This window comes from Ctenopharyngodon idella, chromosome 18, assembly GCF_019924925.1.
Source record: "Ctenopharyngodon idella isolate HZGC_01 chromosome 18, HZGC01, whole genome shotgun sequence".
In the NCBI taxonomy this organism is placed as follows: Eukaryota; Metazoa; Chordata; class Actinopteri; order Cypriniformes; family Xenocyprididae; genus Ctenopharyngodon; species Ctenopharyngodon idella.
Window position 1 is genome coordinate 15,435,253 of NC_067237.1, and position 27,831 is coordinate 15,463,083.

Below are 27,831 nucleotides of genomic sequence, written 5' to 3' on the forward strand. Positions count from 1 at the left end.
GCAACATGATGGCAACTAAATGACTACAGTTTTCATTTTCTTTTTCCTTAAGACAGTGGCTCTCGACCAGTGGCTCTTGCCTTAACAATACGAGACCTCAGCAAACGGTCAAAGAGGCCTCAAGATGACTAAATGATTTAAAAGAAAACAAAACAATAAGCTAAAACAACTAAAAATCAAGATATTTATTAATTTATTTCACAAACTCAACCATTGATTTTTGTCTGTGAAGAACCAGGATACTTGGAAAACTGATATATGAGAAAGCCTCACTTGAAAAGTATAATTTAGGTCATGTAAAATGGTAACACTTTAGTTCAGGGTCCAATTCTCACTATTAACTAGTTGCTTATTAGCATGCATATTACTAGGATGTTGGCTGTTTTTTAGTACTTATTAAGCACATATTAATGCCTTATTCTGCACCATATTCTACATCCTTAATCCTACCCAATACCTAAACCTAACAACTACCTTACTAACTATTAATAAGTAATTAGTCGTAGTTAATAGCGAGAATTGGACCCTAAACTAAAGTGTGACCATATATATATATATATATATATATATATATGTTTAGTGCGATTCTGTCTAAAGGAATATGAAGTAAACATGTGAATATATCAATATCTCTCTAAATGTGCACACTTCTGGACTAAAAGCACTGATGGATGTTAGTAATCACAAACACAAATAAACTGGAGCATATGCAAATTAACATGTATATGAAATATGAGTAACTATAGATTGATTTTCAATGTTGATTTTGCACAGAAATGACAGTCACGTAACCATTTTTTAAAATCACAAACAGTCGTCAAACATCGAAACTAGAGTCCTAAATCTTTCTAATGATACACATTTTGTCAAGATTAAATATGAATGTCATGGTAACAGTGAACGTAAACAATAAGCGTGCCACACAAGTCCTGAAAAGTGTAGCCAAAACATCTCGATCGCCCCCAGGTGGTTGGTCCTAGTATAGGTCATAAACCCCGTCCTCTCTGTGTAATCTAGTGGGACATGAGACAAACTACACAATCAAATTACACTTCAAATATTTTTCCAAAGATTGTTTCTGTCATTTTATGTAGTTTTATCACACTGATGTAAGTTCAAGCTTTCGTTTTTTAAATAAGTCTGGGTTTTAGTTAGTTATTTGATGCTATAAAAATGGGGGTTTAATGTCATGATTGACAGCTGAGATTGACAGCTTCTCTGAGCGAAGTAGTCACAGAGACTTTTTTGGGGATTTTTGGGAGGAGATTGGAGCTTCGACTTTAATTTATACATTTCCATAACTGTAATTTCACACTGACATAACAAGTTGTTCTGCAGTAAACTGTACTAACTGATTCTGCGGGAGTGTGGGCGGGGCCTTGATACCGCGGCTCGACTTCACGCTCACTACTCACGACTCGGGTTCCAAGATGTCAGCGCCAAATTTGGACATTGGCGGCTTCACCTCTACAATGGAAGAGATTGAAGGTGCGTCATCCATATTTTTTACAGTCTATGGTAAACAACAACAATCTTTGGCCGTCAACATTCTTTGCAGGAAAAGTGTTCCAGTGAAACAATCATGTAGAAACTAGGAGTATCTACAGATTAAAACATGTTTTGAAAACAAAGCAAACGCATGAAGGAAACAAATGATCCTATAGAGGGAGAGCTTTGAATACTGTTGTGGACAATGAGAGGCCTTGGAGTCACTGTGAGATTCACTGCTTTAAGACGAAGCAAATCGATTGATTGTTATCCTCTCATGTTTCTCATGTTTTCAGTAAACTCATGTTCTCCAAACGTCCTCTAACACATGATGAAAACACCTATGACATCAGCACTGCTGCCAAGCCTCAGTGCATTTCATTACCAAACTATCCCACCACACACATCCATGATTCAAAGGAGTTAAAAAATGAATAATTAAGTTTCCAGCATTGTGCAGCGATGAGAGGCTCCTCCACTGCGCTCAATCCTGCAACAAAACTCAATTTGAATCGATTGTGTGTCTCAAATCCTGGATGGTTTTTCCCACGGGATGCAGCAGCATGTGTGCGGCCACTAATGCGAGAGATTTTCTGTGTTTTTATCAGGCTCGTCTCCAGCTTCAGCTCTGAGATGTGAGGTGGGCCACACAGCTGCACTAACAAACAAAACGCACTAAAAATACAAAAAATGTAAATCAGGATATGTTACATTCTAAAAAGGGATTTAGTTTAATTAGTTGTGCTTGCAGAGTGTTGCCATGGCTCCACTCACATTGTCCTCAGAAAATGTAGTATTAATCCATTATTTACTGTCTATTTTTTCTACATTTACTCCAAAGCCAAGACGTGATCCTATGTTGTGAAATAGCAACTAAAACTGAGATCTTTTCATTTTTAAAATGCAGTAAATGAGTTTTTGCGGTGGATTTCTGTACCATTCCCACTGAGGGGCCTCAGTTGCTTCATTTAATAAGTAATTACAAATGAAATGAAGCAAAAATGAGTGTTAAAAATTAGCATTTATGCTGTGATACATGATAAAATGTGATTCATGGGAAAAAAAGGAAAGGCTGCATCTGAAATTGCATACTTCCCTTCTATATAGTAGGCGAAAAACAGTATGCGACATAAGTAGTACACTATATTGCCAAAAGTATTGAGACACCCCTCCAAATCATTGAATTCAGGTGTTCCAATCACTTCCATGGCCACAGGTGTATAAAATCAAGCACCTAGGCATGCAGACTGCTTCTACAAACATTTGTGAAAGAATGGGTCGCTCTCAGGAGCTCAGTGAATTCAAGCGTGGTACCGTGATAGGTTGCCACCTGTGAAATAAGTCCATTCATGAAATTTCCTCACTACTAAAGAAATTCCACGGTCAACTGTTAGTGGTTTCATAACAAAGTGGAAGCAATTGGGAACAACAGCAACTCAGCCACGAAGTGGTAGGCCACGTAAAATCACAGAGCGGGGTCAGCGCATGCTGAGGCGCACAGTACGCAGAAGTCGTCAACTTTCTGCAGAGTCAATAGCTACAGACCTCCAAACTTCGTGTGGCCTTCAGATTAGCTCAAGAACAGTGTGTAGAGAGCTTCATGGAATGGGTTTCCATGGCCGAGCAGCTGCATCCAAGCCTTACATCACCAAGTGCAATGCAAAGCGTTGGATGCAGTGGTGTAAAGCACGCCGCCACTGGACTCTAGAGCAGTGGAGACGTGTTTACTGGAGTGACGAATCACGCTTCTCTGTCTGGCAATCCAATGGACGAGTCTGGGTTTGGCGGTTGCCAGGAGAACGGTACTTGCCTGACTGCATTGTGCCAAGTGTAAAGTTTGGTGGAGGGGGGATTATGGATTATGGTTGTTTTTCAGGGGTTGGGCTTGGCCCCTTAGTTCCAGTGAAAGGAACTCTTAATGCTTCAACATACCAAGACATTTTGGACAATTTCATGCTCTCAACTTTGTGGGAACAGTTTGGGGATGGCCCCTTCCTGTGCACAAAGCAAGGTCCATAAAGACATGGATGAGTGAGTTTGGTGTAGAGGAACTTGACTGGCCTGCACAGAGTCCTAACCTCAACCCGATAGAACACCTTTGGGATGAATTAGAGCGGAGACTGTGAGCCAGGCCTTCTCACCAACATCACTGCCTGACCTCACAAATGCGCTTCTAGAAGAATGGTCAAAAATTCCCATAAACTCACTCCTAAACCTTGTGGAAAGCGTTCCCAGAAGAGTTGAGGCTGTTATAGCTGCAAAGGGTGGGTCAACTCCATATTAAACACTACGGATTAAGAATGGGATGTCATTAAAGTTCACGTGCACTTAAAGGCAGGCATCCCAAAACTTTTGGCAATATAGTGTATGTTCGAATTCACTGTCCTGAAAAGTCCTACTACTTCTGGAGAGATTCTGAAGTGAGTATACGATGGACACTTTACTATCCCATGAGGCCACAGGAGAGGTGAAGCGACGCCTCTGACTCTGGTAGGTCACATGACAGTGACAACATGGTGAATTTAGTCCGGATTGCGTTCATACTACACATATTCTTACTATATATAAAATACTTTTTTTTACTCAAAATAAGTAGCTACTCAAGAGAGTATGAGATTTCAGACACAGCTAAAGTCTATGCTTTGCTGCATTTATATGTTTATATGTTTGTATGACACTGAGGACTGGAGTAATGATGCTGAAAATTCAGCTTTGATCACAGGAATAAATTACATTTTAACATATATTCACATAGAAAACAGTTTAATTAAATTCTAAAAATATTTTACTATTTTTACTGTATTTTTGATCAAATAAATGCAGCCTCTGGTGAGCATATAAGACTTCTTTCGAAAATATTTTTTAAAAAAAATGACCCCGAACTTTTGAATTGCAGTGTAGTTGCACTTGAGAAACTTGTTTGCAAACTTTTACGAAACAAGCCAAGACCACTTGGAGAAAAAAGTCCATCAGTGTTTCTTAAGATGTTTCCTCTCACTCACGCTCATCCCTCGTGAGTGTGTGAGTAAATCTGACCACTGCTGTACTGATGTGAGTCGCTGCCTGACGTGACCTTGCCTGCGGGTCTGTCCTGTAATGTCACACACACACACCTGTTCGCCACAATCTCTCTCATTATGTCCAGTCATCAGTGAGTCACTGGCCCCTAATGGCCTAATGCGACTGTATGACACATAACGGAGCTCAAAGCATCGCTCACATTAAAAACCCTCATGATCCCTGCAGGAAACTGACATTCACAGGAAAAAAAGAAAGTTAGGAGGAAATTGGACAGAAATTGGCTTCTCCTGAGAGATGAATGCAGAGGTGTGGAGTGATGTTACGAGAGAAGGTCACATCCCAGCATGCACTTGGGGCGAACAGAGCTGAAAGGGAAGATGTCATTAGAGGAAGTAGATCATGCATCACAATCTCGGAAGGTCTGGACAAAGCCACTGTTGCACGGACCGCTTCGAGACCTCCGGACGCCACTGCGGCGCTTCTTTAGAGGACAAAACAAGTGGAGGGAGTCGGTCTTATCTTACAGTTCTCGACCGGCAGATATTGAGAGAAAATCCCTGTAAAAATCTGCAGCTTATCAGAGCTTTTGTTTGGAGAGGAGAGAACCGGTCGGATGGTCTTATCAGACACAAAACACAATCACAGCTAGAAGATCAACACCTCACACAGATAAAACAGCAAACTGCAGTGTGGAAGAAGACTAAAGCTAAACTACAAGATACTCATTATATAACATGGTTACATTTTTGGATAACATACAGTAAAAACAGTAAACTGTTTCGCAAATGAGGGTCAATTCAACGCTGGATTTGCAGAAAAGATTAACATGACGACTAGTCGATGAGTTGAATCAACTCCACAGCAACTACATAAATTTATCCACTAACCATTCAGAAACGTCTAAAAGTTGTAACTTCTTCCTGAGTCTCTCCATCAGTGTCGACTCCGGTTTGAACAATGTAAGGCTGAACACCGTCGTCATTTTGTCTGTGTGAGATTCTCCAGCTTTGTTGTTGATGAACAACCGAAGCTCGAGCTGTTAAAGCTCCGCCCCCTCTTCTGGAAAGGGGGCCGGGAGCAGCAGCTCATTTGCATTTAAAGGGACACACACAAAAATGTTGTGTTTTTTCTCACACCCAAATAGGGGCAAATTTGACAAGCTATAATAAATGATATGTGGGGTATTTTGAGCTGAAACTTCACAGACACATTCTGGGGACACCAGAGACTCAGATTACATCTTGTAAAAGGGGCATTATAGGTCACATCATTTACATGAACTATCTAAACAAAATCTTTTCCAAAACAACAATAAGAACAATGCTAGACTGACACAAAACAAATGGATGTTTTCAGATGTTAAAGCGGACCTATTACAAAGTCTTAATTTTGTTTTTAAGCTCTACTAGAACAGGTTTTCCTGCTTGAATGTTGATTATTTTCCTCATATTCTCCATTGTTGCAGCTCCTCTCTTCCCAGTCTGTCAGTAACGCTCTGTTTAGTTCCTGTGAACCTCCTTCTGAAAAGCACACTGTGCCCTGATTGGCTGGCTGGACCAGTGTGTTGTGATTGGTCAAGCGCTGTGTTTGGGAAATGTCCCACCCCTTACCATAACTGCCAGGTTCAACTAACTCAACCAGGCCCCGCCCCTTTATTCTGCATATTAATTATTTAAATGAGGAATATTGCGACATGGACAGGTTATATGGTAAAGCAGATACTTTGCTCGGTTCTCAGTGGAAACGTGGGCTGGTTCTGAGAGCGAGTTCACAGGAAAATGGTGTGACTTTCTTCATTAGAGGATTTAATCAGACCACCCGAGACACCGGCAGCTCAATCAATCAGTCAAATTAATCAATCAATCAATACTCACCTCTCCATCTCATACTCTTTCAGGCCCGGCTTCACACGTTTCATCACCTACAAGGAAACACACACTGAAATCAGATAAGAGCGCTTTACAAAATATTCAATTAGCCATCCATCTCCATCATCACACTGAGGGATTCCCTTTCCCCTCTCCAGATAAAGTCTAATAATCTCAATGAACTCTCGCCGGCAGTCGGAGCGCGCAGACGGCAACGAGAGCCACAGAATGGCTCTGAAAATGACCAGCAATTGCCTTCAAATTACAGAACGACTCATCCATTTGATGAGATAACAGTCATTTGCAGCGCGGCAGAGAGAAATGAGGGAGAGCGTGTGTCGAGGGCGGATTAGAGGGGCTGTTTGATGATTGCAGGTTAGGAAGCTTTTATTTTAATCGAGAGTCTGAGTCACACCGCACAGCGGCACTGAAGGATCCCCGGGAGACTGCGGAGATCAGGTTGTTTCAAATAATGGCAGTATGTTGGGTGACAGAGGTAATATGATACTTATAAGCATAAAGAATAAGAATTTTTTCAGCAAGGATGCATTCAATTGATCAAAAGTGACAGTAATAACATAGACATTTAGACATTTATAATGTTACAAACGATTTTATTTAAAAATAAATGCTGTTCTTTTGAACTTTCTATTTATCAAAGAATCCTGAAAAATTAAATGCATCAAGGTTTGCATAATATGAAGCAGTTTTCAACATTAATAATAATCATAAATGTTTCTTGAGCAACAAATCATCATATTAGAATGATTTCTGAAGGATCATGTGACACTGAAGACTGGAGTAATGATGCTGAAAATTCAGCTTTGATCACAGAAATAAATTACACTTTACTATATATTCAAATATATTTTATTAAATTGAAAACATATTTTGAAATTTTTATAGTATTTTTGTTTTAAATTAAATTAAATTAAATTAATGCAGCTTTGGTGAGCAGAAGAAACTCAAAAACATTAAAAAAAAAAATCTTACCGACCCCAAACTTTTGAGTTTAGTTCTATTAGATACATTCAAATAGAAAATGGTTAATTGAATTTGTAACAATATTTCACAATATTATTGTTTTTACTGTATCATTCTGAGAAAAGAAAGAGCGAGAAGGAGCAAAAAATGATCGCTTAACACGTCTGGCGCTGCATTAGATGGTCTCCTGAGAAAGATCACCTGTCGCAGGTGAACAGGGATGCGGTTCGGCACTGCAGCGCTGGGAGTTTGGGAGGGACGAGAATAAGCGGCGATGATTGGCTCAGGTGTCGAGCGCTGGGTTTTAATGACGTCCCACGAGAGGGACAGGAGGAGAGTGGCGAAACGGATAGACACGTTCATGGTAAATTCTCATTTGTCCCTCTATGTTCTTCCAGTGCTGAATATAAATGACTCATTAACCATATAAAAAGGTCCAGTGTGTTCTGATGCATCTTCTGTCAGATTAGGAGGGTTTAAGGTATACAAAAAACAAAGAACGCAGTCAGAGTTTCTATAAGTGACAAGAAACCCAATGGAATACATACAGTAATCGAATTCAGAGCTATATTAATTTAATCCAAAGGGAAATTGATTTTTAACAACTAAAAACCATTAAAGACGGGCTTACTGTGAGCTCCGAGGTTGTTAATCGATGGTATTTGATTCAGTTGAAGCCGTGAGCCAGCATTATTTCAACTTAGTTTAAAAATAATCATGCTTAACAGTGGAATTCCTGGCAAAAAACTACATTTCCCATGATTTGTACAGAAAATTACACCAATCCAATGCCAAATTAGCTCCGCCCACTCCCAATGAGTGCACCGCGAATGAAGCAATCAAGTCAATCTCGCTATGTTTACAAAATACTTAATTTCAAATTTTTACATCGTTTTTAATTTGATTATGCCGTTTGCAATGCTTCATGGGATTGTAGTTCTTTCTCCTCACTAAAGCCGTTAAGCACACAGTTGTGTTTTTGTTCCAATTTTCAAAAACTTTTTTGCTTCAAATCAAAGTTTGTGTTGTGATTCACCTTGTAGCTGATTGGTTTGGTTCATGGCTTATAACACTTTTAAAAATCCCTATGGGAAAAATGAATGGAAAAAATACTTCCAGAACCAGTGCCAATGAAAAAGTGCACTCTATTTGCTGTAATATGCCAGAAAAACACTGACATGTTCAAATCTGAAGGGTTTGAAATCAAAGTACATCTGCATAAAACATAAATTTATGTTGACATCCTCCTAAACTATTCTTGTCTGAATAGAGTTAATGAAACTGCACTATATGTGTGGGATAAAATATATAAATGCTTGATTGATTGAGAAAACTAATGCTATTTGAAGATATTTAAAACAGTACCATTTCATGCATCTCTAAACTGATATAGAATATCAAGACGTTAGTTTCTGTTCAGAAATTCACATTTATGCATGTGACATTTTGCCTCTATTAAGATCAACTTACAGTGCATTACAGCTGAAAATCGAACCACTGACTCGGGCATTATTAGCGCCAATAAACATGCCTGAAACCAGATCTACATATAGTCCATTATTCATATCTGTAAGGTTCAAAGGTCAAATAAACGTTGTCCGCTCTTGTCAGACTCAATAAAACAGTAAAAGCCTCTGGACTTGAGCTGAACTCTTAATCTCCGCGCTTTTGCCTCAGCTCTCTTCACCGCAAAGACAAAATCAGCATTTAGTCGGTCATTTACATTTCAAACTAGCAAAACTTGCTGCTGTAAGCATCACTGACAGACCGCTGCACATTCAGATGAATCTCACGTAACCCGTCAATAATAGCTCACAATTCACCTCAAAAACTAAAGACATGCATATTTTGCTTAAAGAAACTGAAGCCTATTTTGAAGGCCTATTGAGATGGAAATGAAAAAGTCAAAGGTAAAATATGTCCATTTTTGAGTGAAATATGACATTCAGTCAAAGAGCTGGAGAGAAAAAGAAGAGATAAATCATCCAGAATCTATTCTGAGATCTTCACCCAGACATTAAATCAAGCCGACAAGCGTTTTAGACTATTAACTCAAGGAAAACCACTTGATTCATTGGGTCTCAAGAATATGATTTCACTTAAAGTGCCCCTATTATGCTATTTTAAAGGCACCTAATTTTGTTACGGAGGTCTCCTACAATACCTTCACATCCATCCAAGGTCAAAAAACATCATAATATTCATTATAGCATCAGCTCTTTTCTCACAATGTCTGAAAAGGTTCAATAAAGGATAAACCCTGCCTTTCTGAGAGCCTGCTCTGCTCTGATTGGTCAGACGGCCCAGTCTGTTGTGAGGCGGGTCAAAAGTAGACATTGTTCATGGGCAGCCAATGAAGATCACAGGCTGGCATTATGCAAACCTACGTAGGTTTGAGCAGGAAGTGAGACTGGAATTACTGATGACTGGTTTCAGTTTAGAATCGCTTCTTTCTTTCCAACTCCATTCATCTGCATTTTGATCTTTGAAGACCTTTTACATTCACAATCAGCTCTAATTCACACTACATGAAAGAGAATATCTTAAAAAGCATAATAGGGGCACTTTAATGGTAATGATTAATGCTTCTATTAATGATTCTTTCAGAATTTTGAGGAAGAAAGATGTTCGGAAATGTTTTTCCATCCACATCAGCACAAGAATAGAGGCATCCCACAACCATTACGGAATTGAATGTCATAAAAAAAACAAGTGATTCTGAATAAGAAATAGATTTTGATTCTCAACCGCTCAAAGGTTTCCCGTGGCCGTACAGTGAACTCTTCGATACCCCTCGTTCCTCATTTCGGCATTCAAAAAACAATTTGTTTCCATTGTGGCCGTGACTCATGTCCCTCTTAAACTGAATATCCAGTAATAAGGGAAGACGAGAGGTTACAGCCGTGAGATGTTTGTCTATATCAGCTCTGGCGGAGACTGGCACTTATGAAGACCTATGTGTGTTAATATGTGCTGAGGCCTTTACTGCTGGAACTGAGAGATCAAAAGAGCCTCAAAATCTGTCCTTCAGACCTTCAACTGAAGATCGACCCGGTCTGCCAAGGTCATTCTCTATCTGATGAGGTGCTGGGGCTATTTTCTTCAGATAATGCAAGGACAACCATTCACTGCGCTTCTACAATGCCGTCTATACAAGTGGCTGAATCCTGACCACTAATGACTGAAATCTTTCTCAACAGTTTTAAAGGAATAGTTCACCTAAAAATGAAAATTGTCAATATTTACTCACGCTCATGTCATTCCAGACCTGAACCCTTTTTTTGTTTGTATGACCCATGCACTTTAAGTCTTTATTATATACCGATACAAATTTTTATACTTTTATAATAAAACTACATGAGGCAAATGAAGTAAATAATGACAGACGTATCATTTATGAGAGATTTATTCCATTAAAGGGGACCTATTATACCCCATTTTACAAGATGTAAAATAAGTCTCTGATGTCCCCAGAGTGTGTATGTGAAGTTTTAGCTCAAAATACCCCACAGATAATGTTTTATAGCATGTTAAAATTGCCACTTTTAGTGGCTGAGCAAAAACGTGCCGTTTCAGTGTGGGCCCTTTAAATGCAAATGAGCTGCTGCGTTCGGCCTAAGAGGGAGGAGCTTCAAGAGCTCGTTCTCCCCTGTCAGGATTCAGTCAGGATGCACTATAATGTCAGAAACTGCGAATATATGGTGCATGGAGATAAAACAGGTATAGTTTAGTTCAATTACGGATATAACTTCTATTGCCTTCTTGTTTTTATCCACTACATTAGTACAAGCCGGTTGTACCAGACCCCATTTTACTTTACCGATGAGTTTTATGATGTTTATTGTACTTCACACAAAATATGAAGCGTCTGTTTTCACTCTAGAAAATCACTGTAAGAGCTTTATAAAACACAGTGCAAGTGTGCATTAAAATATTATCCATAAACTCTCTCTTTCTCCCTTGCATTATCATCAACATACACAGCGAAGTACACAGAAACACTCGTTACAACTAACAGTAAACAAATATATAAAGACCTTATGCCTTTTCGGGTGGTGCTTAATAAACTGGTAAACTTTATATCCGTAAATCAACTCCGATGAACAGTAATAAAGTGCTCTCACATTCATTACTGCCGTATCCAGTATCACTCTGGAGACTGTAATCTGGATCATGAACAGTTTACTGACCTATCCTTTAGTAACAACTTTTTAGCACAATCTCTGTTTTGTATTGTCCCTTTGTATTGACATTCGTTCACAAAGCAGTCCGGTGTGAAATGATTCGCACAGACATAAACGAATTTCACTAGAGGGAGCATTTTCTTTGAAAACAAAATGAATCCACCTCGTTTTCAGCGGCTCAGATTTAGGGAGTAAATGGAGAGAGCTATGTGGATTAATGCATCCAGCTACAGAACACCTAAAACGCATGGGAGACGTTCTCGTCAGTGCAGCAACGGCGGACTCGCTGTGAATGCGCTCAGGGCGGTTCTATGTTAAAACGGCAGTGTCTGTCAACATTCGTGGGCGGGGCCTGTGGCTAATGTGACGTCACACTGCCAGGGATCTGGAAACGGCTTGTTCTGAGACACTGCTTATGATTTATGGGGATTAAAATAAAAGGAGTGGGTGGATTTTTATCATTATAGGGTGGTTGTGTACACACACTGCCAACACACATTTATGTCCAAACACAATGCAAAAGTGAATTTTGCATAATAGGTCCCCTTTAAGAGCAATCTGTTTCCTTAAGAGGCAGGTTGCGTGGAAATCTCTCAATAACTGCGACATGAATCGATGTTCACAAACCCTTTTGATGTAACGATCAATGTTAAAGCCAGCAGTTACTATGATAAATATGGTCTTAGCTTAAACACACAGTATTAATTCATGTACAAACCACAGACTGGCACATTAAACTATTAAAAAGGCTTTTTATTCATTAATGGATATCAGGAACTTATTCTACCACAAACCATCAATCTTGGATTATTAAATTATTTTGAGTCTCTCAGAGTTTTATTCACGTCGGCTGCTCGACTGCTGTGCATTTTCAGACATTTGAAACGTCATGTTCCCTTAATAAATACCGTATAACTGCACATATATCAAGAGTCTGTGTTCATCTGTCAGGGGAGCAGAGTTATATACATTATGAGAGCGGCGTGCGTTATGTGATTGGTGACTTTATTAGAAAGTAATTTACAAGAGCAAATTGTGCCACTGATTGCATAATTTTTGTTTGCATTGTTTTAGCATCTGATTCAATAAGGAACTGATAGGTAAACTACATTGTAAAAAAAAAAAAATATATATATATATATATATATATATTTTAATAAACAAAACAATTTACTGTGTTTGTCCAATTTATTTGTCCACTGTATTTGGATTGGCTCAACTTTTGGGAAGTAAGTAAAACTCAAAACAGCCCATGGAAAAAGAAACAAAATATGATGAATTGATTTTTTTTTTTTTTTTTTACAGTCTAGGTAAAATAGCTCAAATTTGTGGTCATATGTGAGATACATGTTACACTGCAAAAATGATGATCTTACTTGGTAATTTTGTCTTGCTTTCCAGTAAAAATACATACAAATTCTTAAACCAATATACATTTACTTGAGAAACTACTTATGATATTAAGTCTTGTCTTCTGAAAAATGCATCAAAAAGAAGCGAGTTTGTGTTTAAAACAAGAACAAATATCTGCCATTGGGGTCAGTGGGGTATTTAGTAACTAAATACAGCTGCGTGCAGCAATTATCGGGGTTCAAGTGCTTTAAGGCCTTTAAGCACATGCGTAAAAAGGTATTATGTTTTAATTAGCAAGCCTGTAACCATCTCGATCATAGATGGAAAAGACCATTTACAGCCAATACAGGCAATTTACCATAGGAAATATAAGTTTTTTTAACAGTTATCAAGGTTGAGCCAAAAACCTAGGACTAGTTCACTAAAGTTGTTTTTTGCAATAATCTCCAATATTTAACGAATGATTTGACGGACATTGGCGGTCCTAGAGGCAAAGTTGCTCAGAATGAGGAGTTCTACCATGTGGTATGAATCTCGTGGGCATGCGCAAAAATTTCGCACAGGTCTCTAGGGCTGTGAGTCAAACAGGCCCAGACTCAAACTTCATTGGCCGATGGCGGACATGTTTTTTGAGATACGTCAATGTGCTTATAGACAATCATGGCACCTTGGACAAAGACACTGTATGCCAATTTTCAAGTTAATCGGACTAATGGTGTTGTAGTTATAGCCATTTTCATGTTTTTTTCCCCTGTTATAGCGCCACTAAGTGGCCAGTCACCGCGTCCTTTTTCAAGCGACCACACAATGAGCTCTTACACAGGTGTGCCAAGTTTGGTGAAAATATCTCATTCCGTTCACGAGTTATAGCCATTTTAGTAAAAGTGGCTCCACCCACTTTGAAAGTTTTGACGTCCCTTAGGGACCGTGAATCGAAATTTCAACTTTTTTTGATAATTACTGACAATCAGACTCCAGATAATCTCAATGCACTGGTTTGGTTCCGATCGGGCCAAAAAGCATGAGCCATTATGTTATGAGCCATTTCATACTTTTGACCGCTGTAGCGCCCCCGTCAGGACGATCAGGGCGAGCCTTGGTGACGTTGTAGACGGTGTGAGTACTACCAGCCCTCAAAAGTTTCAAGTCTCTATGACTTAAGGTTTGGTCTGCCCGATCACTTTTAGGGGAGAATGCTGATCCTTGGAAATTTTAACAATTACAATAAGGTTTCAGCGCTACATGATTGAACCCCTAAAAAGATGTAGGCTTTTGTGCTGAAATATCAACTGTTTAGCATTCTGGTATTGCCTTGTATCTGTGAAGGATAAATGCAATGCTGGCCTAGATACTGATCAAACGAGGTTTAAGATTTTGGAAGCTGCTATACTATTCACTGTAAAACACTGCAGCATTTCCCAAAACATCAAAAGCCTAAATAGATCATAGAAGGCTTATGATGCTTTTGAGAAACACAGTCCCAGTCCTTCAGAGAATTTATCAACTCTTACCACTGTCATCTAAAGTCAGATGTCATCTAACTTTAAAAAGCAAAAAGCATGCCTTTTAGGTTTTCAAATCTGCCTGTAAAGCTCAAGAACACTCTAACCCATTAAAAAACTGTGTTGAGCCTTATGGACGTGACACACAAATGTTTTACCTCTTTGTGGGCTTCACTGGAAATGCGGTTGGTGTAACGCAGAACTTCCAGCTCCATGTCAGTCTTCAGAAGACGACTACAGACAGAGAGAGAGATAATGTTAATCATAATAAAAACAATAATGTGAATATGAAGATATAACATCTTAAAGCATTAATAAAAACAAGAGGCTGCATGTTACAGTGATTTTTACTATGAGAAAACATGAAGCTACAACTTAAAAACTGTTGGAGACCTTTAATACAAGAATGTAGAAATCAACAGATGCGTTCACGCTACTGTTCAAAAGTAAAGATCTACTCACAAAGGCTGCATTTATTTGATTAAAAATACAGTAAAAACTGTAATATTGTGAAATATTATTATGATTTAAAATAACTGTTTTCTATGTGAATATATATATATATTAAAATGTAATTTATTCCTGTGATCAAAGCTGAATTTTCAGCATCATTACTCCAGTCTTCAGTGTCACATGATCCTTCAGAAATCATTCTAATATGATGATTTGCTGCTCAAGAAACATTTATGATTATTATCAATGTTGAAGACAGTTGTGCTGCTTCATATTTGGAGGAAACAGTGATACATTTTGTTTCTCAGGACTCTATGATGAATAGAAAGTTCAATAGAACAGCATTAATTTGAAATAGAATCTTTTGTAACATTTTAAAAAAGCATTTACCATCTCATTTGATCATTTTAATGTTTCCTTGCCAAATAAAAGTATCAATTTCCTTCTCAATGACCTCAAACTTTTGAATGGTAGTGTGTGTCAGCTATTGAACAATGGTTCACACAGGCTCATCCAATCAGAAAGTCTGATGAAGACTGAACGTCTCTGATAAACTTTCAACCCTAAATTTAGCCCAAACACAGCAGGACTGACGTCAGAGAAATCAGCACTTTTTTCTCTCCTTAGTGAGTTACTGTTTTTTTCTTCACCTCCACCGTCTATTCCTGGTCGAGCATCTTCACTTGTGTCTTAATGAAGCTGCCTGCATTACTGAAGCATCTTGACATCTCCTATGACTCAGTGTGAATGTGCAAACTTTCTAATAACACGTCTAAATATAACACTGCACACACACACACACACACACACTGAGAGAGAGAGAGAGCGGTAACCCATGGTTACGATCAGCGATGTGATTTTTATCTCTATTCCAGGGCACTGAACGTTTAACACACGGATCATGGGATCTCTTTCATCAGGAATTCTGCAGTAAATATGGGGTTTGTTAAACAGTATGAGGATTGATGTTATAAAAATATTTACTTGTCTGATTTGACAACTCATGTTGTTTGTGTGCACGCCTCGAACAGTCAATATGAAATCAAAATTGACGCCGTTTTTTTAATGCATGTTCTTGGTCTGTGAATAATTCATCAGTGCATGTTATTCGATAAAAATGTTTATATTCATAATTTTTCAGCTGACATCACTATCAATATCTCAGTACAGATATATATCAGAAGTACACCATCAGATTGCAGAAGCAAAGCAGGCTGTGAATGCAGTTTTACTGCAGAAATTTTTTACTACTGAACAAGAAGTGTCTTTCAACCTACATTTCTGATGGAAACCAGCTCTTTTCTAAAGCACTGATCACAGACTTACAAACACATGAAAATTTATCAATAATTCACCACCCATATTAGTAAATAATGTCTGCTTTGGAAAATAAAGGGTATTTACTTGTCTTAATGGATTACCAATCAAAAATTTGGGGTTGAAAAGATTTGCTCACCAATTTTAGTTGCATTTACAGTAAAAACTATAGAAGCTTGTTTCCGCCACGGAATAAAAAAATAAAGGATAATTTCGACTTTTTATTTCGCAATTCTGACTTTATATCTCACAATTCTGACTTTATCACACAATTCTGACTTTATATCTCAATTCTGACTTTATAACTCACAATTCTGACTTTATATCTCAATTCTGACTTTATATCACAATTCTGACTTTATATCACACAATTCTGACTTTATATCACACAATTCTGACTTTATAATCTCAATTCTGACTTTATATCACACAATTCTGACTTTATATCACACAATTCTGACTTTATATCTTAATTCTGACTTTATAACTCGCAATTCTGACTTTACAACACGCAATTCTGACTTTATAACTCACAATTCTGACTTTATATCACACAATTCTGACTTTATATCTCAATTCTGACTTTATAACTCGCAATTCTGACTTTATAACTCACAATTCTGACTTTATAACTCACAATTCTGACTTTATATCTTAAAATTCTGACTTTATAACTCGCAATTCTGACTTTATAACTCGCAATTCTGACTTTATATCTCAATTCTGACTTTATAACTCACAATTCTGACTTTATATCTCAATTCTGACTTTATAACTCACAATTCTCACTTAATATCTCAATTCTGACTTTATAACTCGCAATTCCGACTTTATAACTTGCAATTCTGACTTTACATCACACAATTCTGACTTTATATCTTGCAATTCTGACTTTATATCACACAATTCTGACTTTATATCTTAATTCTGACTTTATAACTCGCAATTCTGACTTTACAACACGCAATTCTGACTTTATAACTCACAATTCTGACTTTATATCACACAATTCTGACTTTATATCTCAATTCTGACTTTATAACTCGCAATTCTGACTTTATAACTCACAATTCTGACTTTATAACTCACAATTCTGACTTTATATCTTAAAATTCTGACTTTATAACTCGCAATTCTGACTTTATAACTCGCAATTCTGACTTTATAACTCGCAATTCTGACTTTATAACTTGCAATTCTGACTTTATAACTCGCAATTCTGACTTTATATCTCAATTCTGACTTTATAACTCACAATTCTGACTTTATATCTCAATTCTGACTTTATATCACAATTCTGACTTTATATCACACAATTCTGACTTTATAATCTCAATTCTGACTTTATAACTCACAATTCTGACTTTATATCTCAATTCTGACTTTATAACTCACAATTCTCACTTAATATCTCAATTCTGACTTTATAACTCGCAATTCCGACTTTATAACTTGCAATTCTGACTTTACATCACACAATTCTGACTTTATATCTTGCAATTCTGACTTTATAACTCGCAATTCTGACTTTACATCACGCAATTCTGACTTTATAACTCGCAATTTTGACTTTATATCTTGCAATTCTGACTTTATATCTCAATTCTGACTTTATAACTCACAATTCTGACTTTATATCTCAATTCTGACTTTATATCACAATTCTGACTTTATATCACACAATTCTGACTTTATAATCTCAATTCTGACTTTATAACTCACAATTCTGACTTTATATCTCAATTCTGACTTTATAACTCACAATTCTCACTTAATATCTCAATTCTGACTTTATATCTTGCAATTCTGACTTTATAACTCGCAATTCTGACTTTACATCACGCAATTCTGACTTTATAACTCGCAATTTTGACTTTATATCTTGCAATTCTGACTTTATAACTCACAAATGCGAGAAAAAAAAGTCAGAATTGTGAGATAAAAATCACGCTTTTTTATTTTTGATTCAGTGGCGGAAACAAGCTTCCATAACTTTGTGTGCAGGTCTTTGATATTTGCGAAATGCTTCATCATGGAGAAGCAAACGGCAAATTCTCTCTGGAAATCTTGAGGTAATAAGTGAAGGTGAGAAACAGAAGGAAACAACCATGTTAGCAGGAAAGTGAAGGGAAACCGTAATGAGCCGCTTTCCAGCGAGTAATAGAGGAGAAAACCTAATGCACACAACAGCGAAAGAAGCACGCAGACCATTACAGCCAAACACCGGCCTTATAGACCTGCCGGGAGGCTTGAGAGAGAAAGAGAGCGATTGATGGCAAATTGTTTGTGGTGTTGTCATGAGAATGAAGAGCTCTCAGTCATGACAGAGTCATTCTGCTGAAATTAGCTGAAGCGTTTCATATGCCTTTCAACAGCGACTCCCTCATGAGAAGAGCGTTTGAGTATCATTTGTTTAATATCAAAAATTCACATTTCTATGAAGAATAACATAATGAACATATGATTTCAGTATATTTCATTGTGTCTGAATGCTTAATGATGCTCTGTTAATTAAATACAAGAGTGATTAAACAAGCTGATCTTCTCAAACACATTAAGAACAAACTTTTAAAACGATGCAATGACAATCAAAACACAAAAAGATGAAACAATCCAACTTCACCCCTAATGAAGCTCCAGTAATTGCCGTCTACTTTACCTTTCATCAATGATCAAACGTTTGCTAATTGGAATAACTGGCAAACTTGCTTTGATTTTGTTAATTGGACTTTAGTAACGAGCACAGTTTTGAGCTTTAGTTATTAAGACATCAATCACATATAGGTTGCAGAACAAAAGTCTAAATCGAGTGAAACACAGTGTTAAAAGGTTCAAATGTTTTGACATTTACGTCTGTGATATAAATAACACTCACCACTCCACAATCACAGGGTGCAGCAAGGAATTATTCACCTGAAACCTGCAGAAGAGAAGAAAAACATGATCAAAACAACACAAAATAATGTTTTGTGTCATTTCCAACACTACATCTATTGTTTTAACATTTCAACCCCCGTGATGTTTTGTTTGAAAAGTGCGCTTGTGCTCTTTGTTTGACATCTGCTTTGATATTTTGTATCTAACGCAATGACATTCACACGTTTAATTACTTTCTCATGTATAAATGTTCCAGTAACAGACAACGGTGAAGATCTTTCTCATTAGGAGTCTTTTTGTGCATGAGTCTAAACGGGTCCGTCTTTTTATCCGAGCACATGGAGGTTTCGTGTGCTACTTTCCCTGGAATGAGTTTCAGGAACAGAACTCTGAATAATGGATGAAACTCACTGGCTGATGCCTTCAAAGGACGCTTCACGACAGGTGCTGCCGCTGTCAGTGTTCACTCCCCGCTACAGACACACAGAGAAAGAGACGTTAAACCTTCTCATTATCTCGTTATCCAAGGTAATAGAACAGAAGTAAAATCACACTGTTACTTCCACTGTGGATGTCTGAATTATCACAATTTCACATAATTCCTAACAGAGGGAGACTTATGAAAACATACCCAGGTCACGATTCACCCCAAAATGAAAAATAAATAAATAAATATATATATATATATATATATATATATATATATATATATATATATATATATATATATATATATAAATAATTTTAGTTATTTTTTTAATAATATACTATAATTTACTTTACTATACTACAAATTATATATATATATATATATATATATATATATACATATACATATATTTTTACATAAAATTATTTGTATACATAAAAAAAATAAAAAAATAATAATAATATATAAAAAGTAAGTTTTGTACTATTACTTATTAATTTGAGTAATTTTTTATAATATATTATTTTTTTATTATTATTTATCATTATTTAATATATATATATATATATATATATATATAAAGATTTTTTTTTTACATAAAATGAATTATATACATAAAATAATAATAAATGTATAAAAAAGTTTTATACTATTATCAATTTTAGTAATTTTTTATACTATACTATCATTTATTATTTTCATTTATTATCATTATTATAATTTTTTAAATATATATTATTTTTATTTATTTAAATATATATAAAATAATAATAAATAATACAAAAAATATAAAATTAATTTATATAAATAATGATAATAAATAATAAAAATAACAAAAATGGTAGTATAGTATAAAAAAATACTAAAATTACTATATATATATATATATATATATATATATATATATATATATATATATATATATATAAAATAAAATTAATATATAAAATATATATAAATATATATATATATATATATATATATATATATTTTAATAAAAATATTATAATAATAATAATAATAATATGATAAATTGAATTGAATACACTTATAATTTATGATATAAAAATTAAAATACAAAATCTATAATATATTATTATTATTACTACATTTTCTATTTAAAATATATATTTTACTCCAAATAACAATAAAAGACATGGTTGATATCCTGAAAAACTTCACTTGAAATAAATAAAGATTTTACCAATGTGAGGAGGACACTTGGCTTCATTTTGTTCAGCACATCAGCAATCTGTGGAGAAAAGCTTTCATTAGAGTGGATAATTTAAGCAAAACATCATGTGCTTCTAAAAATATCAGTGAAAACCCCTGGACGCCACTGACAGGAACACTAACGAACAAAAATGAGGTGAGATTTCCTTATGAAAAGAAGAACCAGCGGTGGTGGCAGACATCTGACAGACACCTTAAATGTCAACCAATGAAAGCATGAATCATCAATAATCTTCAGCCAGCTGTACTGTGTGAACAAGATGAGCAAAGGATTCTGGGAAAGAACACCTGAGCTGTCTTATGTGCTCCAAGGAGTGGATAAGAAGCATTTTAAACCCACAGGACGAATCAAACGCAGACTATTTTACCTCAGGGCAGATTTCTAAGCAGAATCCACATTTCTGCCTGATACTTCACCCAAAAGATCTGCAGAAATCCATACAGACGACACCAGCACTGAATGTTAAAGGGATGGTTCATCATTTTTTGTCATTATTTACTCAACCTCATGTTGTTCCAAACATGTAAACTGTTATTTTTATGCATGGGCCACAAAGCATTGTTAAACATCTCATGCAAAAGCAATTATTTAAGAAAGGCCAGGCTCTATTATCCTCTTCTAATACAGCTGTCAGGAAAACAGATTGACCTATGACAACAGACTGAAGAGTAAATGAAGCTTTCAGCGTCTCTCTCCGTCCTGAACGAATGAACCCAGCGAGAACATCAGATTAATGCCACGCAGGGGGCGAATGCTTAACGTTCCTTATCCAACAAATTACAAACATACCACGTCTAGAGAATATGAGCTGAGGGACAGATCAGGAGATGTTTATGGAGTCAAAACATGATTTAAAATATTGTGCTTATGACAGCGTCGACTATACATACTGTATATATTACTCCAAACAAAATCAACCAAAACTAATCAGACATTAAACCACTGGTAAAAATGGGCTTTCAATGAAACTTTAAAAGGGATAGTTCATCCAAAAATGAAAATTATCCCATGATTTACTCACCCTCAAGCCATCCTAGGTGTATGTGACTCTTCTTTCAGACAAACACAATCAGAGTTATATTAAATAATGTCCTGGCTCTTCCAAGCTTTATAATGGGAGTGAATGGTACCCGAGATTTTGAAGCTCAAAAAAGTGCATCCATCCATCATAAAAGTAATCCATACGACTCCAGCGGGTTAATAAAGGCCTTCTGAAGCGAAGCAATGTGTTTTTGTAAGAAAAATATCCATATTTATAACTTTATAAACTGTAATCACTAGCTTCCGGTAACGCGTTCACAAGAGAGTCCAGTTCCAGCAGAAGGGTGACCTCTGACCCCGACGTATGATGTAGGACGTATGATGAACACTGAAGCGCAGAGGATAGAGCAAAACAAAATGCTGGTCACAAATTAGTAATCTAAAATGAAACGTTTTAAAGAAAAATGTTGGACGATTTTGATATAAGAGAAGAGGAGCTACATCATACGTCAGGTGAGAGGTCATCCTTCTGCCGAAACTCGACTCTCGTGAATGCACGGACGGCCATTACCGGAAGCTAGTGATTACAGTTTATAAAGTTATAAATATGGATATTTTTCTTACAAAAACACATCACTTTGCTTCAGAAGGCCTTTATTAACCCACTGGAGCCGTATGGATTACTTTTATGATGGATGGATGCGCCGTTTTGGGTTTCAAAATCCCGACCCCCATTCACTCCCATTATAAAGCTTGGAAAAGCCAGGATATTTTTTAATAAAACTCTGATTGTGTTCGTCTGAAAAAGAACGTCACATGAAAAAAGGCTGTCGTCTTCCCTTTTGCCAAATAGGTAGGAAAACTTCAACACCCATAATGCACTGGGCATATTGCCGTACAAAGCCACTCCCACCAGTCTACTATGGATATGATATACCAGAGTCAAACAGCGGCTGCGTCTGTAATCGCATACTTCCCTACTATAAAGTAGGCGGAAAACAGTGTGTCACAAGAGTAGCATGTCTGAATACACAGTACTCATAAAAGAGTAGGCGAAAAGTCCCCGCATGACCTTCTAAGTGTGCATACGATTGACACTTTACTATCCCATGAGACCATGGGAGAGGATTTATGAATGATGCAACTGACACTCTTAGGTAACATGATAATAACAACATTGCAAATGCAGTACGTCCGCAGCCACCTTCTTGCTTTAGTAGGAAATACTTCTTAGCAAACTTTTAGTCATAATGGTGTCGACTTGTATTGTTCCCGGGTGCAAGAATTTAAAGAGTAGGCGTTTAGCGGGTTACTTTCGAGTTACTTTTGGTTTCCTGTGAAGGATCTAGCGTGTTGTAGGCAGTGACTAAAAGCTGCAAAGAATCATAAATATGGAGAGAACGCTGTAAACCTCCGTGTTTGTAGTCAACATTTCAAATTGGATGACCACAACACAGTGTTTTAGTCCAAACGGAGGGAGAAACTGAAAGAAACTCACGTTCAGTCAGTTCCGCCCAAACCCCAGAAGCAAAACGCCTTCGCATACAGGTTAAAAAATGCGGTAGTACAATCTGTAGTTTTCACGAAAGCACTGGAGCTGTCAAAAGTAAAATGCGTCATCCGATGACTTTTTACTGACAGTTAAATGTGCATTTCTCGGTCCTGTTAACACAAAGAACGAGTAAACATTTACACACACTACCGACGATTTCAATACAATGCGGGTTGAAAGTCAGCAAAGTTACACTTTAAACAAACACAATAAGGTTTCATTTGTTAACATTAGTTAACTTAGCCAGTTAACTTAGCCATAGCCAGCAATGACATTTCCTCTCTCAAGATCCATTAATGTACTAAAAACATATTTAAATCAGTTCATGTGAGTACAGTGGTTCAATATTATTATTATAAAGCGACGAGAATATTTTTGGTGCGGCAAAAAAACGAAATAATGACTTATTATAGTGATGGCCGATTTCAAAAGACTGCTTCATGAAGCTTCGGAGCGTAATGAATCAGCGTATCGAATCATGATTCGGATCGCGTATCAAACCGCCAAACTGCTGAAATCACGTGACTCCGAACCGCTGATTCGACACAAAAGATTCATAACGCTCCGAAGCTTCCTGAAGCAGTGTTTTGAAATCAGCCATCACTATACAAGTCGTTATTTTGTTTTTTTTTGGCGCACCAAACATATTCTCGTTGCTGAACCACTGTACTCACATGAACTGATTTAAATATGTCTTTAGTACATTTATGGATCTTGAGAGAGGAAATGTCATTGCTGGCTATGCAGGCCTCACTGAGCCATCGGATTTCAACAAAAATATCTTAATTTGTGTTCCGAAGATTAACAAAGGTCTTACGGGTGTGGAACAACATGAGGGTGAGTAATAAATGACATTATTTTCATTTTTGGGTGAACTAACCCTTTAACAACGGTTAATAAATGCTGTAAAATATATTGCTGATTAACAGTTAATGCATTAACTATTGTTAAATTAGAGAGTAACCCAAAAAGCTGCACTTAATTCTTCTTAAATGCATTCTGTGGTCTTATAATAACATACAAGCGTATTATGTTTTTATAACAGCAGATGTGTATGTTGCAGTTCCTTATAAAAGTTACTGACCAACCGACTAATAATTATTTGACTTTCTCAGCGAAACCCTCGTACCCGTAGAATAAATGTCGACGCTGTGCAGCAGCTGTACATCATCTTAACGTTTCTGCGGTATAAATATTTTATTATTTTGTAAGCAGGCCAGGTTTGACTTATGACTCTGAAAGAAAGTCACAGGTTTGCAAATAAAAAGGTGCAAAAAATATCAGGAACACTTTACAATAAGGTTAGGATTAATGCATTAGTTAACAAACTAACAATGAACAATATGTATTGTACAGTATTTATTAATCTTAGTTAATAAAACATTGGTTCATGTAAGTTCACAGTGCATTAACTAAATGAAACCTTATTTCAAAGTGTTACCATAAAAATATATCGTGTCTTGTTCAAAATTAATCTATATATACATAAAATTCTGCACTCTGTCTTAAATGGATCAAAAGAATTGTGATCGTTTTCTTAATTAAAGCAAACATACATTAATCAGAGTTCTGAAAAATTTATAAATAAAACTGAGAAGTTTTAAACAAATTGCTTACTCAGAGCTATTGTTGAGAAGATTATTGAAGACAGATGAAGGAAAAAGTGACAGGCAAGATTAATGGCCAACTTTTAAAACATTTTAACAAAAATCCACGTTTAATTGAGTCTGGCGGCCATGTCAAACACCCTTCATTATTCAAATTTTATGAGTGATCAAGATTAATGGGCTCAAAATGTCAAAAAATCAATGTAAACAAAATCAATAGTGTTTTCATTTGACGTTCTCGCCTACTGGGCTGAATAGCAACACATCTCAATGTAAGTGGAAAATTACTGTCATTAAAGCAATCAGTACGTGCCTGACTGAATATTATGGAGGAGTCAAGCAGCTGTGAGTGTGACGGGATCGGATCAGGACAAACGCCCGAGAACTGAATGTGTAACTCCAGCTGCTGCACTTGAACACAGACCAACTGCTCGTTGACAAAAAAATTAATTATCTGCAAAAAATACTCAAGACTAAATCAAGCGCAGTGCATCTCAGCTTAAAACACAATCTGAAGCTGAAGTGGATCATTTCTACACCACTAACGTCACTAAACAGAACTGCAAAAATAATGACAGGCTTACTGAAATCTCCAATCTTCCATTAGATGGACATAAAAATGCTAAAAGACAACAGAGGAAATGTGGAAATTGACATATGAATGACAACTGCATAAATGTAGACACCGTGCAGCAGCTGTACATCATCTTTACGGTTCTGTGGTATAAATATTTTATTATTTTGTAAGCAGGCAAGGTTTGACTTATGACTCTAAATTACTTATTTATCATTTAATGTCATATCTGCATCAAATGCTATATTCATGACAAACTCAAGAGGAATAACATTGAAAATAATCATAATACACTGCAAAAAAATAGTGTTTTTGTCTGGTTTTCCAGTACAAACATCCATCTAAACATTCTGAAATCAAGACACATTTACTTGAGAATAAAAATGACAAAAGATGAAGTCTTTTCTGAAAAAAATTATCAAAATGAAGTGAGTTTATGCTTAAAATATGAACAAATATCTGCCAATGTGGTCAGAAAAATAAACTTAATTCAAAGAGAAATTAGCAACATTGGCAGATATTTGTTCCTTGTTTTGAGCAAAAACTCACTTAATTTTGATTCATTTTTTTTAAACAAGACTTAATTTTCCAGTAAATGTATCTTGATTTAAGAACGTTTAAATATTTGTACTGGAAAACAAGACAAAAATACTGAGGAAGAACATCATTTTTTTTGCAGTGTAACAATAATATTTCAATTAATTGTATAAAACATCTTAATAATATCTCTACAAACAAAAAATAAATAAATGAAAATAACAACAACATTAATACCAATATCAACAAAAATATATCTTTCAATTTGATATTTCATGAAAAAAGTCATTTTTCCCCAAGAGAAACTTTCTTAAAAATGTCCATTAATGTACTTCCTGAATAAAATGTTGCTAATGTCATTAAAAGCAGGACATGCAATAAAATATGCTTAAAATATGCATAAATCACAAAGTCAATTAATCCCCTTTCCCCTTTCTGTGTGACCATTTAGACAGACATCTTATATACAGTCTAGTCATTTCTATTTTAAAAATGAAAACAAATGTTAGGCATTTTTTTATAACTAGATTGACGTCTTTTGAATCTGAAAGTAAGTCTTACAGGTTTGTAATCGGGTCAACGACGTGACGGGTAATTATTTATTTATTTTTTTGTCCAAAGGCCTCAATAATAACAAAAAACAAAGATATGACATCCAAAGTATGTAAGGTAGTACAACTAGATCTCTTTTATTGAATTTAAAAGGTTTTAACTATATTTTGCTACATATAAAGGTATTTTAAAGATTTTGAAGTGTCATTCGGTTTAACTGTCCAAAGGCCAATACAGCCATTTCATTTGTGATTAAAATGTCTTAAAATGTAATAAATGTATATATTTTTTATTCTGCCATGATTTTATATCATCATATATCAACATAGTGTAAAATAGTATTAAAATTATGTGTAGAAGTCGTTATGAGAAAGAATATCCGGAAAAATTAATTTCATTGATGTCATTCGGAGTAACCAAGATAAAGGGACCATTTTGGATCAAGTCATGTGGTCAATATCATGTGACAGGATGTGACGTCATTCAGACACCTGCAAAGTTCCACATGGTCATGAAGCAAAGTAACTAACTCTCTTTTAACTATTTGAAAAATTCATGTTTTCTCTTGCTCATACGCATGTCCCGAAACATCAGGTCATTTGGTACAACCGCTATAAAACATGGAAAATGTTGTAATATTTTAAAAACTTGTACTAAATATAAAATGTTTGATTGTCCTTTTGCTAGCTAGCTAGATATCAGCCTGTTAGCATTGTTTGAAAATATTGTCATTCGGTAAAACCAAAATTTTTGGTTAAACTGAATGACTTTTGGTGACCAATTTTGTCCACCTTGTAAAAAAATTGTTAATTGTATAATAAAAACACACATAATCTCATTGTTAACACTTAATAAAATTTCAAAATTAATTATATCTTCATTAGGTTTCTTTTACACTTTTAAAAACCTTATTCGTCAATGACCCAAATAAAAAGGTCCCACTGCAAAAATAGTGGTAACGGTTATAATAAAGGTCTCATTTGTTAATATTACATACATTAGCAATCATGAATTAGTATATTTTTACAGTATTTATTAATACTGCATCAACTAACATTAACAGATAATGTCAGGCTTCCTGAAATCTCCGATCTGCCATTGGTTGGGCAAAAAAATACCCAAAATGCTCAAACAAACAACAGAAAAGGGGAAATCATCATATGAATGTATTTGTTTTTGCACATTAAACTGAAGTTTGCACCACGTCAAGTTCACTCCCACAGCAGCAACAAGCAAACCACGACAGCATCTTGTGATCAAGTCTGCATTAATTCAACAAATGCAAAGACATTCACACAGTCCGAGGACTCTCAAAGT

At 35.9% G+C, this 27,831-nt stretch overlaps 1 protein-coding gene across 6 annotated transcripts in view; it reads right to left on the minus strand.

Moving 5' to 3' along the window:
- LOC127499717 (xaa-Pro dipeptidase-like) overlaps positions 1-27,831 on the minus strand; it is a 99,113-nt gene that overhangs the window by 54,544 nt on the left and 16,738 nt on the right. For all 6 annotated transcript variants that reach the window (XM_051870235.1, XM_051870241.1, XM_051870239.1 and 3 more), the window contains exons 5-9: positions 20,682-20,729; positions 19,459-19,520; positions 19,046-19,090; positions 14,559-14,634; positions 6,384-6,430 (exon numbers count right to left, since the gene is read on the minus strand). In XM_051870235.1, coding sequence (XP_051726195.1) covers positions 6,384-6,430; positions 14,559-14,634; positions 19,046-19,090; positions 19,459-19,520; positions 20,682-20,729 — 278 coding nt within the window. The remainder of the gene's footprint in view (positions 1-6,383; positions 6,431-14,558; positions 14,635-19,045; positions 19,091-19,458; positions 19,521-20,681; positions 20,730-27,831) is intronic.